At 38.1% G+C, this 15,067-nt stretch overlaps 4 protein-coding genes across 4 annotated transcripts; 1 reads left to right on the forward strand and 3 right to left on the reverse strand.

Moving 5' to 3' along the window:
* Positions 1-5,456: 5,456 nt before the first annotated feature.
* MONOS_7244fu7245 (uncharacterized protein) lies at positions 5,457-8,569 on the reverse strand. The gene is made up of 6 exons (XM_067877559.1): positions 8,428-8,569; positions 8,334-8,358; positions 8,205-8,288; positions 8,037-8,145; positions 7,038-7,923; positions 5,457-6,810 (listed from the first exon to the last, which is right to left on the reverse strand). The coding sequence occupies exons 1-6, from the start codon at positions 8,561-8,563 to the stop codon at positions 5,891-5,893; spliced, it is 2,160 nt and encodes a 719-aa protein (XP_067724309.1). The 5' UTR covers positions 8,564-8,569; the 3' UTR covers positions 5,457-5,890.
* A 189-nt stretch (positions 8,570-8,758) lies between these two features.
* On the forward strand, positions 8,759-10,359 carry MONOS_7246 (uncharacterized protein; the record flags this gene model as incomplete). Its single annotated transcript, XM_067877560.1, has 4 exons — positions 8,759-8,820; positions 8,970-9,079; positions 9,151-9,815; positions 9,898-10,359. The coding sequence occupies 4 exons, from the start codon at positions 8,759-8,761 to the stop codon at positions 10,357-10,359; spliced, it is 1,299 nt and encodes a 432-aa protein (XP_067724310.1).
* Positions 10,360-10,702: 343 nt separating this feature from the next.
* Positions 10,703-11,322, reverse strand: MONOS_7247 (uncharacterized protein; the record flags this gene model as incomplete). Its single annotated transcript, XM_067877561.1, has 2 exons — positions 10,703-11,253; positions 11,319-11,322. The coding sequence occupies 2 exons, from the start codon at positions 11,320-11,322 to the stop codon at positions 10,703-10,705; spliced, it is 555 nt and encodes a 184-aa protein (XP_067724311.1).
* Positions 11,323-13,191: 1,869 nt separating this feature from the next.
* Positions 13,192-14,951, reverse strand: MONOS_18647 (uncharacterized protein). The gene is made up of 4 exons (XM_067871685.1): positions 14,866-14,951; positions 14,721-14,791; positions 14,161-14,654; positions 13,192-14,104 (listed from the first exon to the last, which is right to left on the reverse strand). The coding sequence occupies exons 1-4, from the start codon at positions 14,946-14,948 to the stop codon at positions 13,343-13,345; spliced, it is 1,410 nt and encodes a 469-aa protein (XP_067724312.1). The 5' UTR covers positions 14,949-14,951; the 3' UTR covers positions 13,192-13,342.
* Positions 14,952-15,067: the final 116 nt, after the last annotated feature.

The following is a 15,067-nucleotide window of genomic DNA, read 5'->3' on the forward strand; positions in this document are numbered from 1 at the left end:
CATCGCTCACCTCTTACAAGTAATTTACGGGAAACGAAAAGAAAGGTCGTTTTAACCTCTTTGTCGACCACAGCGCAAGCAAAGCATTTGAGCCCAAAACACCTTCATTTCTTATCCGTGCTGATGCCGAGCGACCTCATCTCACACAAATCCATTGTGGAAACGCAAGTTTTTTCATTTGCTCCACATGCGCGAATGACATGAAATTTCCGACTTTCGAGTTTTGGTTTTGTTCATCAAGTCACAGATGATTCCCTTTCAAATTTCGTCTCCTCTGCTCGAAGGCTTCGCGGCATGCACAAAAATGTTGCATAAACGTGCGGTCAATCAAATGAGAAAGAGTGGTTTCTCGTGAGCCCCAATTTCACTTCCTCGGACGATTTTTGTTCTTTGAAGGCGAAGAGCATTCTGAAGCGTGAATCTCGAGTTGACTACAACTGCACGGCAAAACACAGACGTTTTCCTGCAAAGCATGTGGAGGTTGGTGTGGAATGAAACGGAAAGTGGAGTTGGCATTTGGGCATCACAAGCAAGCTCAATCTGCAGCCAAACAGCCTATTTCAGCATCTGTCTCACAGGGCTTGTGAGCAATTCCACGCGCCCTGGCACTTGGAAGAGGGCAATCTGTCTTCATTCTGCAGAATATGTTTTTTGCCGTGAAGGAAAGCGTGCGTGCGAGGCGTTTTGTGGATGCTGCTTGCGAGCTTTGGAAGAACCCTTTTGTTGTAAGTCCGCGCTGTTTTCCTGCTTCCTCGATTGATTATGAACGAAACGTGGAGGCGAATGAACACACATTCAGATGATCCTGAACCTTCCCATTTGTTTGCGTCCTTGTCTTTGCCACGCTTTGCGCAAGTTCAGGTGAGATGCCACATAAGCGAAGGACCAAGTGATTTGAAGAAATACTTTCATTTTATTATTATATCGAAGGAAATGATGTGAAGCTCGTATCACTGGTCTACAAATTTTTGCTGGGTGCAACAGACTGTTGAAGCAATTCCATTATTTTTATTTCTGTCTGTGCCTCTTGTGCAGCTCCTGCTGAACTTCTGGCCTGGCGCAGTGACAGTTTTGAGCGAAACTCATGGATTTGATGGGTGATTACGAAAGAATGAACAATGGCACAAACAGGAAGGACACTTCTAGACTTGCGCACTGTATACAAAAATCGCGTCAATTTCGAACTTCCGAATTATGCGTTTGTTTTAACAGTCCCCTCATCTTTTCCGTTCCGTGTTTGGGATTGTTCAGCTGCGCTGTGTTGGCCAGCACCAACACGGGAAAAATGGTCAGGATGCGAATGGAATTCTGTTTTTTGAGGAAAAAATTAATTTTTGAATTTTCTGTTTGTTCTTGTTTTTTTTGTGAGAAAAATTGAGTAAAAATTAAGGCTTTTGTGGTGGATAGTATTTTTTATTGCATTGAATGGACAAGTTATTTTTTTATTTTTAATTTTTTTTTTTTTTTATATTTTTGAATATCAAGAATTTAATATTTTTTTACAAAAAAACAAAATTTTCAAATAATTCACTTTTATAAAAATTAAAAATGTGAATTATAAGTTATTATTAATCGAAGCACAGACTATTTTTAAAAATAAAAAAAGATTCATTGATTTGTAAAAAGGGAGATCAATATTTTAATAAAATTTGAAAAAATTTATAAGGAAATCAAAACCGTCAGGAAGATAATATTTTAGAAAAAACAAATCGTTTCAAATAGAATAAATTCTATTTGAGGTTCATAAATGAGAAACATTATTTTTATCACTTCAAAGGATACATGCAGGAAAACACGGACTTTCAAGCTTTTTTTGCACAAAGCATAAAAAATTTGTTTCACTTTTAACATTTTTAAACTTAATCAGATTTCAAAATATATTTGATTTTTATATCTGTAAACAAATATCATAGATATAACAACAATATGTTATGTGACTTCACATGTATTTCAAAAAATAAACCCATTTTCTTTCAAAATTTTGGCAAGTTCCAAATATATGGACCTCGGATTTTTCTGATTTCTTTTGAATAAAACGATCGATAATATGATGTTAATTAACAGAAAATTACTTTCATTTGTCGAAAATTAGATTTATGGACTTTACAGCAGAAAATTTGATCTGTCCCATATTTTTATTTTAATTATGCAGAAAACAAAAATTTGCTGGCAAGTGGGATGCACTGAGATAATGTTTTTGAATCTTATTTGATCTTATTAAACTCATCATTTTCATTAACTGAGTGAGCGTTGATGTTCTATTTTCTTAAAAATAGTCGTTATTTTCTCGTGAGAATTTCATTTGTGTGTTTTGCAAACATATTCCATTCGAAAACATGTTTGATGTAATTTTGACACTCTTTTAAAAATATTATTATTGAGAAATTATTCATTGTGTGTTTTGTTTTCGATTTTTCCTTTCATAAAATACTGTATTTCAACATTTATTTAATCACACACATTTGACGCTTCCCATAGAAGAAATGATGATAATTCCACAAGAACACGTGGGAAATGGATTGGAACAGTAAAAATGTCATGAAAGCTGATGATTCTGGTTGTGCTTAAAAGCTTGATGCAAACACAGAGTCGATTGTCTTGGATGAGCTTGTGGGGTGCAACAATCTGTGGAGGCAGATAAATAAGACCCACTTCCAAATAAGCTTTGACAAGTATGGAAATGAACAGCAGAATGTGATCAACAGGGTTCGCCGGTGTCAACAATTGAAACAACCTATGAATCATCTGGATCTGGTTCTTGCTTTCCCAAAAGACACGATTATAATAAGTTTTTAGGAAAGGAGAAACCTGGATGTTTTGCAGCAGTGTGAAGTTGTGGAGCAGCTGTGCTTTAGCTTTGGCTATGAACAAAAGTATATGCAGCACAAGGTGGAATGCAGTTTGATAGAGAATGAAAAAAGAATGGCGGATCATGAGATGCAGTTTGAGGAAATTAGGAAGTTGTAGCAAGGAAAGGCAGAAACCGAGGTATCAGATGCTTGGTGGATCGGGCGAGAGAGGAAGAGAGTGGTTGAGTTTTGAGGAGCCACGATGATGATGATTCTCACACTCCTGTTTGAAGAACTGTGGGAAAAGAACATTATATTCAATATAGATGTGAAGGTGGAAAATATCCATTGGATGGATGTGAGTATTGGACGATGAAAAGAAAGAGTTGAAAAGGAAGAGATATTTTTAGAAAATTGGACTTATGAAAGGAGTTTTTCAAACAGATCACCATTGTTTTTCGTTTAAGGATAATTTCTTTTTAATGTTTCAGCTAAAGGAACATTAAGGCTGTTAAAAACAGAATTGAAGGATATGGAAAGGAAAACCCGTTGAAGAGGTGAAGAAACAAAGATTGAAGCATCTGATTATTAAATTATTGTGCTTGTTGCTTGATGATGAAAGTGAAAACATTAATTGTAAGATTTGTGAGACATTTCTAGTTATTATTACAAATAGGATGTTAAGGATTTTGATATGGAAATGATGGAGATGTTTCTGAGGTGGCAACGGGAAAGAGCAGATTAAGTGGCCACGAATGAGTTTTTATGTTACGGTTTGAAAAAAGGTCAATTTTTAATGTTGTGGTTATCGTATTTTTTCTCAATAAGATTCGATTTTTTTTGCACTAACACTTTTGAAACATTTTGTTGAAAGTAATGTTTAATTAAAAAAGTGTTGTTCTTTTGTTGCAAAATTGTCGAACGAAATATGTGCAAAATTCAATTATTGAATTTAATATTTATTTAATTATTTAATTAATATTTTCAATATTCGCTCTTCAAATCATATTTTTTTGTATTCAAAGCTTTTAAAAAAAATAAAAGCTCTTCGAAACGTTCTAAAGGAATCAAATGATTTGTTATCATCGCAAGAAAAAAATGAGAGATTAGGGAAGAGCATCAAACCAATAAAATATGCAGATTAATAAATTCATATTCATGGTCATTTAATTTCCAGATCTGATCATTATTTCAGTTTTATAAAATATCTGTTAAGGAAACATGCAAATGAAATTTTCACGAGAAAATAACGACTATTTTTAAGAAAATAGAACATCAACGCTCACTCAGTTAATGAAAATGATGAGTTTAATAAGATCAAATAAGATTCAAAAACATTATCTCAGTGCATCCCACTTGCCAGCAAATTTTTGTTTTCTGCATAATTAAAATAAAAATATGGGACAGATCAAATTTTCTGCTGTAAAGTCCATAAATCTAATTTTCGACAAATGAAAGTAATTTTCTGTTAATTAACATCATATTATCGATCGTTTTATTCAAAAGAAATCAGAAAAATCCGAGGTCCATATATTTGGAACTTGTCGTCAAAACAATTTTTATAAATCAAAAACACACATTATATGGGTCATTCTTTTTGAAAAGTCGCAAATGTTTAATTTGCAAATAAATCAAAATTTTCATATTTTGCTCAAATTTCTGTTTCCACTCACCAAACTTCACTAATATGGAATATATTTCTGGATAATGCTATTTTATTCATTCTGAAGAAATTTCGTGAGTGGAAACAGAAATTTGAACAATATGTGAAATTTTTGATTTATTAGAAAATTAAACACTTGCGACTTTTCAAAAAGAATAACCCATATAGATTTTTTAAGACAAATTTCTGAAATAACAAAAATCCAGGAATTCAATTAAATTATCATTTATTGTGTGTGTTAATAATGGTGGACACTTTCATTAACTGTGGACAGTGGGATTATCTCAACAATCGTTGATGGTTGCATTTCATCAATTTACCCATTTATTCTCTCATTTAATGTGAACTAATAAGAATCGTTTTATTCATTCACACATCACAATGAAATTTTGTAATAATTAATAATTATCTACTGAGAAACTCGGAGTATCATATTTCTCCGAGTTTCTTTTTGAATTAAAAATGCCTCTTTCTTTATTCTTGGGGGCAAATTTTTTCTTTTCTGAATGACTTATAAGTTTGCATTCATTGAAGGAATGAATGGGTAAATTGATGAAATGCAACCATCAACGATTGTTGAGATAATCCCACTGTCCACAGTTAATGAAAGTGTCCACCATTATTAACACTAACAATAAATGATAATTTCTGAAATAATCACTCATATAGTGAAAATACGGATTTTCAAGCTTTTTTCTTTTTTTCTTTTTTTCTTTTTTTCTTTTTTTCTTTCTTTCTTTTTTCTTTTTTTCTTTTTTCTTTCTTTCTTTCTTTCTTTCTTTCTTTTTTTCTTTTTTTGCACAAATCAAAACGACATTACGCCTCAAATAACTTAATGAAAATTTTCACAAAGATTCAAAAAAAAAAAAAAAATAAAGAATAGTATTTATTTGAATACGCTTATGAAATAATTGCAAGATGTTTCAAGCATTACATGTATTTCCCAGTTACATCTTTTTCGAAGCATGAAAATAATCCAAAAAGTCTTGCACAAACAAATAGTATTTGCAAATAACTTTTATTTTCTTTGAATTAATTATTTCCTCAATAACCAGCAAGTCTAGTTCCTGCTGCAAAAAAATAAAAATTAAATGATAAAAGCGAAACCATATTGCAAAATACATAAATAAACCAAAGTTTTTAACCAATAAAATAATAAGAACTTCAATAATAAATCCAAAACCAACAAAATATGAACAACAAAATTGATAACTCTCTAAAATGACAAAAACATTTGTTTCAATTACTAATCAACAAAATCACAGCAACAAATAACAAACTCTTTAACAGAATTGCAGTTGCAATTCTAATCACAAAACAGAAACACTTAAAAAAACAAATAAAAAGATAATAATAATAACAATAATAATAACAATAAAAGAACAAAATGGAGAAGCACATGTATTGTTGATCTCCCATTCATTTGTCCATGTGCTGCTCAGACAAGCCACGAAAACGAACCCTTCCGCAGAATCTTTTCCCAAAGCACATGAATTTCGTGATTGACAGCAGGCTCCTTATAATCATTTTCATTTGCTCTATTCGCTGCCTTTTCCTCTTCTTCCTTCTTCTTTGCTTCCTCCTCTGCTCTTTTCTTTTCTGCTTCCTCTGCCTCTGCCTCTGTTTCTTTTTGATCCTCCTCATCGTAATGCTTGTTGATCTCATCGATTGCCGCACTCAGCTCAACAGGACTCAGCCCCCTTTGCGTCACCTCTATCAGCCTCTGATCTTTCTCTTTTTCTTGCATCTCCTTCGCTTTCGCCCTCGCCTCCTCCTTCTCCTTCTTCTCCAGCTCTGCTCGTTCTGCTTCCTCTTTTTCTTGCTTTTTCTTTCTCCGTTCATCTGCCCGTATTTCTTGCATTTCTCTGCCTCTCTTACACGGAGCTAATTTCTGCCACACAAACAACTCTTTCTTTAAGCCCAACCTTCGCTCAATCCACTGCACATCCCCTTTCACCAGATACAGCCCCAAGCAGAACGCCAAATACTCAATAAACAGCCACGCCAGCATCGGAACCAGCGACAGCATCATGTTTCTTTCCATCTTGTGCGCTCGCTCAATCAGCTCGTCGGTCACAACCACCGCTGACATGAACCGCTCTGCTCCTTCCCACGCCTCTCCGCTCGAAGTCGGCGGGTCAAACTTCCCAATCCCATCCAAGCACAGCGTCGGAATAAGCACAATGGCAATCCCAATCGCTGATCCAAACACAATCCCACAGTAACGCACACTCTTGCTGCATATCGTTTCGAAAATGGAAGCACCAGGTGGCTCCAAGTTGAATGCAAAAATATGCAGAGTGATGATTGCCAAGAACAGCGGAATGAAAGTAATTGTCCACGAGCTCGTGAAGTTGTCTGTTTGACCGTCCACATGCAGCAAGCATTCCAATCGCACACATTCGCATTCACACAAAAAGAACAAAATAAATAAATAAATAAATGAAATGAAATGAATAAAACATAATTTTTGTGCGAAACAGATACAATTATTTAAAAAATAAAATAAATAAAAACGAAATGCCTCTCTTCTCATTTTACTCGCACTCACCCATTCATTCACCTTCCTTTAATACTTTGCATACAGCACAGTTTCACAGAAAAGAACACCCACGCCAAAACGATTCCAACAAGAGAAATAATAAGCATGGACAAAGTGAAACAACAGTTATCTGGAAATCTTAGCCAGTAAAATTGAAAAACTCCCTCAAATAATACCCAAAAATAGAAAAACAAAAAATTGAACAAAAGAAGGTATAAAATTGTATCTGAGTTTGTTATCGGTCGCCCATCTTCTGTGAATTTTTGTGTGACTGTCTCTGTGTCTGCCACTTTTCTGAAAAGCACATCATTAGAAGTCTTATTTTCCATGACACTCCTTTGAGGATACGGTTTCGTCACTGGGCCATCAACCAAGCGATTGCGGATATCAAATATGTGCCTGTCACCGTTCACAAAATTGTCAAGATTACTGCACAATAAGAAAAGTATCATAAAAAAGACTCCTGTCACTGTTGCATTTGCGGCAAACGAAATACAAATATTCTTTCGCTTCGCCATACACATTATTAAGAAATACAAAAACAATATCAGCATCGCAATTGAAACACTGAAAAGGCCTTTTGACCGAGAAAGGCTGAACGAAAAAACCGATCTGGTGACTTTGTTCGTCAAAAGATTCGACACATGCCCATCATCAGCCAGCTTGTCGAAAACTGGCCCACGGATAAAATTCGTTGCGTAGAAGATGGCAAAGAAAAAGAAGAAAAGAAATAGCGCAAGAGACACCCACGTCAATGTGAATAGAATTAGACGTATCCATGGATGTTCTATCGTGTTTTTCAGATCAAATATATCCTTCCAGAAACCCTGCCTCTTCCCAAACAGCACTTCTGGAAAAGTCCCGTACAACCGAATGGTGTCCTTCCATCCTTTCGGGCTCAGACCAAATCGGGTCTTGTCCGCAACATCCTGAATGCAATTTAAAGCAAAATACAAATCAACAAATAAACAAAAACGAAAAGAAGCCCATCAAAAAGAGAGTCACCAGCTGCGCCTGCTCCGGCACAGCACAAAACACACACATCTGCATTGTTTGGATCGTACGTGTCCAGATCCTGGAACTCGTTCTGGCTCATGTAGATGTTGTCTCTCAGCCGCGGCAGCTCCTCAACCACAATCTCGTGCCAGTGCCTGCATCCAGCCAAACCCCGTCAAAATTGCCCATGAAAAATATAAAAAATGCTTCACACTCTTCTGTGTCCAGCATCTCTCGGAAAAACTTCGATGTCCCCATCAGCCTCATTTTCGTTCTTGTGTCGCATTCCTTCAAAATCCTGCCAATTTTTCAAAACCTCAAAACCCAACTAAAAATCCCACACCGCTTCCATATGTCCATCGGCACTCCTGCACCACCCGCGTTCAAGCACAAACCGTCCGATAACCGCAAAACAGCAAAAAACAAAAAATGCACACTTTTCACATCCACCAGTCCACAATCCTCGTCTGACGAGCTGCTGGACGTCGGGTCTTCAATGTCTGTAACCATGGGAACCATCTCTCGGAACGCTCTCTCATTTCCTGTGTGGCCAAGCACTTCTGAAGATTTCATCGATCTGGTGAATAAATTGTTTTGCCAACTGATTCGCTGTTGCTCAACCAACCACATTCACTCATTTTGTTCACTGGTATTTCTGCACAATCTGGTGATATTATTGGAGTGTTTTTGTGCTTTTTCGAAGACAGCTGAAAAATATATTAAAGGTGCTTTCTCCAAAAAAATAATGACAAAAAGCCAACAGACTCGATGGCAGCGCAGCAGTCACAGGTGAGGATGGGCAGAGGAAGGGGAAAGGGCGGGGTGCAGACGTGAGGCGCAGACACGCACGCTAAAAAATTTTCTGCTTCAGTTTTGGAGCTCAGGCAAGAAGGACGGGGGCAGAAGACAGCACGCAGCGTTAACGAAATGGCTTGCAGTTTTGGTGCATAATGCATTTGGGTTTCGTTTTCTTGTCCAGCGCCCATCCACCTGCAAGGCGAAAAAGGCTTGTTCGAAAGAAACGGGAGCAGTCTTCAGAGAAAAGAAAAAGGTTTGAGTGCTCGTTGCTGTCTGTGCGCTGCACGGCATGTTTGCAATTGATTCATATCATTTTGCTTTTTCACTCCTCGTTTTGCAATGCAATTCTGACTTTTTGGCAGACAAAGGCGACGAAGAGGAAGAGGATGAAGAGGAAGGCGATGAAGAAGAATTCGGGAGCGAAACAGACGAGGACGAGAACTCGGAGGACGAGTTGGCTGAAGAAGAAAAGGGGCTGGAGGAGGGAGCGGAACAAGTAGAATCTGAACAGGAGGGCATGGCTGATGAAAGCGCTGAGTTGGAGAGCAACCAGGAAGAGCCAATGGACCAGCTGGACGAGGACAATGAAGACGAAAATGTCGAGGAGGATGAATATGCTGGAGAGCGGTCAGATGGCAGCAGCGATGATGACGCTGAAATGAGCAGGAGTGACATGGAGGATTGGATGGCTGAGAGCGAGGAAGAGGAGGGTGTGGAGAGCGGAAAAGAGAGCGAAGAAGCTGAATACGCTGTGAGCAGCATGCAAGAGAAAAGAGAGGAAGCAAGTGACTGGGAGCCTGCTGTCTCATCTCCTTCTGAAGACAGGGTTCATCTTCAGCCAGTGACAACTTCAGAAGAGCTGAGGAGGGAGGGTTCTGTTGTGGATGAGAAAGGAAGGAGAGAGGCTGAGAAAAGCGATGCTAAGGCGTGTGATGAGGGTGCTGTAGCGACTTTGGGCAGCACGCAAAAGCAAAAGGGAAGGAGTGCAGCTGCATCATTTTTGATGTCTGTCCAACAACAGCAGAAGGTTCATCAACCACAACACCAGGAGGAGGAGGAAAGGGGAAGGCGACTGGAAGAGCACCATCAGCTGAAGTGGCTGAGAGTAGCGGGCTGGATGTGAAGCAGGAGGTGAGGAGGCTGAAGGCAAAGTTGGAGGAAAAAGAGGAAACGATCCTTCGTCTTCTGAAAGAGAAGAAGGAGAAGGCAGAGGAGATGGGGAAGGAGCGAGAGCTGGGCAAGAGCAGAGAAGAGTCAGCAGAGAGGAGCAGGGAAAGGGAGCGGGAACGAGAGAAGAGCAGGATTCGGGAGCTGGAGGAGGTGGTAAAGTGGAAGGAGTAGGAGGAGTGGAAGGAAGCAGTGAAAGAAGAGATAACCTGGCTGAAGAGCGTGATGAGAGGGATGGAGGAAGAGAAGGAGGAGCTGGGAGCGAGGCTGCGAGAAGTGAAGAGGGGAGTGGAGGATCTGAAGAGGGAGAATGCGGCAACGGAAGAAAGGGCAGAGACAAAGGAGGAGGAGTTTGGAGAGAGAGCGGGAGGAGGAGGAGAAGCGGAGGATGGAGGCACGCCTGAAGGGGAAGATTGGAGAGATTGAGAAGGAAAGAGATCGGGATCGGCGGTGGAATGAGACAGCAGAAGAGGAGTGGAACAGCGAAAAGGAGGGATTGGAGGCAGAAATACGATCGCTGAAGCAGCAAGTGCAGACACTCCAACAACAGCAGCATTCCACTGAACACTCTTCTTCATCGCTCAAATACACAGCTGGAGAAGAAATCGCAAACAGAACGAGCCGGCCATCTGTTTATTTGAGGAGCGATCATCGGGCGAATGGGGCGTCCCGCACTTACAGCGAGGATCCTCCATCTGCTCTTTCTCCACCGCTTCAGGTTCAGCCATCAACACATTCACCCTCTTCTCAGCTGCCTTCTCGCTCTGTACAGCGCCTTTCGCCATCTTCTTCTGCCTCTTCTTCTTCTGCCTCTTCTTCTTCTGCCTCTTCTTCTTCTGCCTCTTCTTCTTCTGCCTCTTCTTCTTCTGCCTCTTCTTCTTCTGCCTCTTCTTCTTCTGCCTCTTCTTCTTCTGCCTCTTCTTCTTCTGCCTCTTCTTCTTCTGCCTCTTCTTCTTCTGCCTCTTCTTCTTCTGCCTCTTCTTCTTCTGCCTCTTCTTCTTCTGCCTCTTCTTCTTCTGCCTCTTCTTCTTCTGCCTCTTCTTCTTCTGCCTCTTCTTCTTCTGCCTCTTCTTCTTCTGCCTCTTCTTCTTCTGCCTCTTCTTCTTCTGCCTCTTCTTCTTCTGCCTCTTCTTCTTCTGCCTCTTCTTCTTCTGCCTCTTCTTCTTCTGCCTCTTCTTCTTCTGCCTCTTCTTCTTCTGCCTCTTCTTCTTCTGCCTCTTCTTTTTCTGCCTCTTCTTTTTCTGCCTCTTCTTCTTCTTCTTCCACATCATTTGGTTGAACCTCTTTCCATTCTGTATCTGTATCAGAGAAAAAGACAGATATGACGAAGAAACGAAGAAATTGATGGTCGAAGAAAAGAAACGCATGCGTGTGAAATTCAAAGATTGTCAATGAAAGAAAAGAAAAAAGGTTCAAAAGCGAACGAAGAGAAAGAGAAAGAAGATTATGAACACGAGAGCGGGTAAAGAGGGAAGCCAGACAGAGAGGATTGAAGAAGTTCTTGATGATATTGGGTGATTTCATTAATTTCATGCAGATGCAGTTCTTTTAGCATTTTCTTCACAAAGGTTAGAATTATCAATAAATGGCAAAAAATGATTCAATTCCACACTGCAAGCATTTCAATATTGCTCAAAGCCAATAATGCTATTTCCACTTCTTTTTGAGCATCTTTGCTTTTTTCCTTGCTCAATGCAGCTTTCACAAGAAAAGGCACACAGGATGCAAAATCTTTCGCACCAAAATTAATTGTATTCACAAAGATCAATCAACAGTTTCATATCCTTTCTCTCTTTTTTCTTTCCCTCTTCGATAATCATCCTCTCAAATCCATTCTTCAAAGACGAATCTGTAAAACAATGGAAGACTCTTATTTTTTCCCAGGCATTCTCATGTCCAATATGCTTCAGACACATCAGGGCTTTTTCGAATGGATTGTTGTTCAATTCAATCGATATGTCAAATACTTTGAATTCTTCTTTCGAGAAAAATCACTTCAATTCTTCTTTGTACATGTTCTTCAGCCTTCCATTCATTTCTTCTTTCAGCAGACTTTGCTCTTCTTCAGCAAAATGCATATCAGGAAACGTTTCTTATTATCAAAATAAAAAACCAGAAGTTAATTGCAATCTCCGGTGGAAGAATGGCAAATGAAAAATATGCTGATAAAGTCCAGAGAAATTGGACCCCATGAAAAGGGATAGTTGCGTAATATTGAAGTGAATGCCACATTTTCATGAACTCCAAAACGATGGAAACATCGTTCTTTTATTCTTTCTTCTTGAAAACAGAGAATTCGAGAAAACATGAAAATTCATTTCCTGATCTGTCAATGAAGTTTATCATTATCTTCAAAACAATTAATGCTCCTTTTCGACTTCGTTTGCATCTTTTCAATCTTCCTGTTTTTTCATAACTTTTTTTGTCCATATTCATCATTATTTTTGTTTGTTTCTTCCTCTTTTCTGTTTGCCAGCTGTGCTTCTAACACTCCTTGTTTTCCTTCTCATATCAACAATCATTGCACACATTGAATGTTTTCGTGAGGCTCACCGGTTGAATGTTCCGCGTTATTATCGTTCCCCTGGCAATTTCGATGAGCCACTGTGATCTATTCAGTGAAACAAGACGAACCAGAGGAAGACTGGATAACATCTGTGAACGCTTTGTGAAGTGGACCTTTGAAGGGATCAACAGAACATCTGAAAAAACCGAATGGAGAACGATGGCAAAGGGTTTGACCAGCACCTGAAGACTTTATGGCCCAAGCAGATGCATCCAGGAGGGAAAAAACGAAAAATACAAAATGCTTTCTTCTTGTGAATATGGCTTGTATTTGATTTTTTGTTTGTGGAGTAATTTTTTGCGTTTTTTCTTCTCTATAAATAAATAAATAAAAATTCATAATTAATTTGTCTATCAAAGGCATATCTCTTGCCTGTGATTGAGGTTTTCTTCGTCAACTCATGCACACACACATATCGTCAATTCTCTTCTCTTTCTCATTTTGTCATCTTCATCAAGCTCGTTGATGTTGATGTTTGATGGGAAATAAAGAAAGAATCTGAAAGAATATCGGATATCTTGCACGAGCGGAGAAGAGGATTGTGAAAAATGATTCCAGAACATCAAAAACACCCAAATCTGCAGGTCAGCCGTGAGAAAGAGGCGAAATAGTCAATTCATTTGGAGATAGCTTTTGATGAAGAAAAGGAAACAACACAAATATCTGAATATTTCTTTTTTTTCATTGCTTTGCCACATCTCAATGAAACGAAAACAATAAATTCATGAAGTTTAATATGAAGCCATTCACGATTATAAATTTTCAAAAAATATAAAAGACATTTTTTCTTTAAATTTCAAAATGGGAAACATTTCGTTTCCTCAAACATTCACATGATAATCAGAAACATTCAAAGATAATGCATCGCAAGAATATCTTTTGTTCAGAAAATTAAATCTTTCAAAAAAGCTCGTTATGCAATCTTCATAACCCTCTTCCTCCATCCTTTCAAACATCTCTTTTTTTGTTGCCTTTCTTTTCACCTCATCAACATCGTTATCTTTCTTTTCATTCAATCTTTTCAAAATATCTGATAAGAACCCGAAACTTCTCCACAATTTTACATCCTCCAATGTTGATTGCTGAAGATCCTCGCAAAAGATATCGAAAACACCTTCTTTCAGAAAATAACCAACACTTTCAGTTGCATTATTTGCAATTTCATTAAAAAATGAAAAGCATCTTTCACACAACATTTGCTCTTTCTCTCTTGATGCTCTGTACAGCTTGGCCACGAAACTTATCAGTTCGGCATATTCCTCTTTCCACGATGTGATACACAAAAACAACTCTTCCGCCGTTTTTATCCACTTCCCCACAATTTCCTTCACTTCTTTCTTTCTTTTAGCCACTTCTTTTGTCTTCAGATCCGCGCAACTTGACAGTTCTTCCAGTTCTCTTGTTGCCTCCGCGACAAAATGCAGCTCATTCGTAATAACATCTGCCAATGATCGATTGCTGCCCAGTCGTGCTATCAAAAACTCCCATGCAGAATGATAGGCAAGTCGCGTCAGATTCTGATGATCTTGATGATATTTGATAATCTCTTTGATTTCATTCAAATACAATTTTTCAAGCACTCTCTCAAAAAAATGAGAGGGAATAATTAACGTTCAAAAGGAAACAGAAATGCCCAAACTTCACGGCCCACAATTTTACTCAAAGAAAGCAAAGCCATTTCCACTTCCTTTTGAGCTTCCTTGCATTCCTCTTTGTTCAACGCAACTTTCAGAAGACAGGGAACACAAATCGACAGCAATTCCGAAGAAAATCGGCTGTTAAGCGAAAGATAACATTCGCAAAGGCCAACAAGAAGATTTTCATTCCTTCTTTTTCTTTTCTTTTCTTCTTTAACAATCATCTTTTCAAATCTTCTGTTCAAAAAAGAATTTTTAAATTCGTTGAACAATGGATTCTTCAACATTTTCCAATACCCCACACGCTGCACCAACAAACATGCATTCTCAATGGATAATCTCTTTCTTTCAACCATTTTGTCCATCCTGTCAAACAATTCTTTCGTGAAAATAGAATACACATCGCTATAAGCCATCTCACTCATAAGTCCATTCATTTCAAAGATTTTCAATTTTTGTTCCCCTTCAGTGCCATTTTCCAGCTCAGAAAATAACTCTTATAAAAATATGAATATTTCTCGCATTTCACAGATTTCAAATTCTAAAGGGAACGTGAGCAAACTGCCATACTTATCAATAAGGGACAATTCTTCGATTCCATCCCCGGCCTCGTCATCGGAGCCTGATTTCATTCTTGTTGTTTGAAAGGAAAGTTCATTTTGCAAAGCAAAGTGCTTCAAAAATCTTTTTTAGAAATAAGCTCAAACAATGTGTTGGCTTGGGGAAATGAAGTGGAAACAGTTTCAGCAACGCATGCCTTTCGGGAAGAACTGGACAAATTCTGGCCCATTCAAGATTATTAAGTCTATTTATTAAGGGTATTTTTTTTCCCAAATAAATTGATTTCAAATGTTTTGTAAAGAATTTTGAAAACTCTTAAACATAGATAATTATTGAAAACTTCAAAAC

The sequence above is a fragment of the Monocercomonoides exilis genome, assembly GCF_001643675.1.
Source record: "Monocercomonoides exilis strain PA203 chromosome Unknown scaffold33-1116896, whole genome shotgun sequence".
Classification (NCBI taxonomy): Eukaryota; Preaxostyla; order Oxymonadida; family Polymastigidae; genus Monocercomonoides; species Monocercomonoides exilis.

Coding starts and splice junctions, on each gene's coding strand:
- MONOS_18647 (XM_067871685.1), bottom strand. CDS start 14,948: ATGGGCCAGAATTTGTCCAGTTCTTCCCGAAAGGCATGCGTTGCTGAA. Junction 14,792..14,865: donor TTTCCCCAAGCCAACACATT/GTTTGAGCTTAT, acceptor TCAAACAACAAG/AATGAAATCAGGCTCCGATG. Junction 14,655..14,720: donor CCTTATTGATAAGTATGGCA/GTTTGCTCACGT, acceptor TATTTTTATAAG/AGTTATTTTCTGAGCTGGAA.
- MONOS_7244fu7245 (XM_067877559.1), bottom strand. CDS start 8,563: ATGAAATCTTCAGAAGTGCTTGGCCACACAGGAAATGAGAGAGCGTTC. Junction 8,359..8,427: donor TGGACTGGTGGATGTGAAAA/GTGTGCATTTTT, acceptor CGGGTGGTGCAG/GAGTGCCGATGGACATATGG. Junction 6,811..7,037: donor CTTTTCTGTGAAACTGTGCT/GTATGCAAAGTA, acceptor ACGGTCAAACAG/ACAACTTCACGAGCTCGTGG.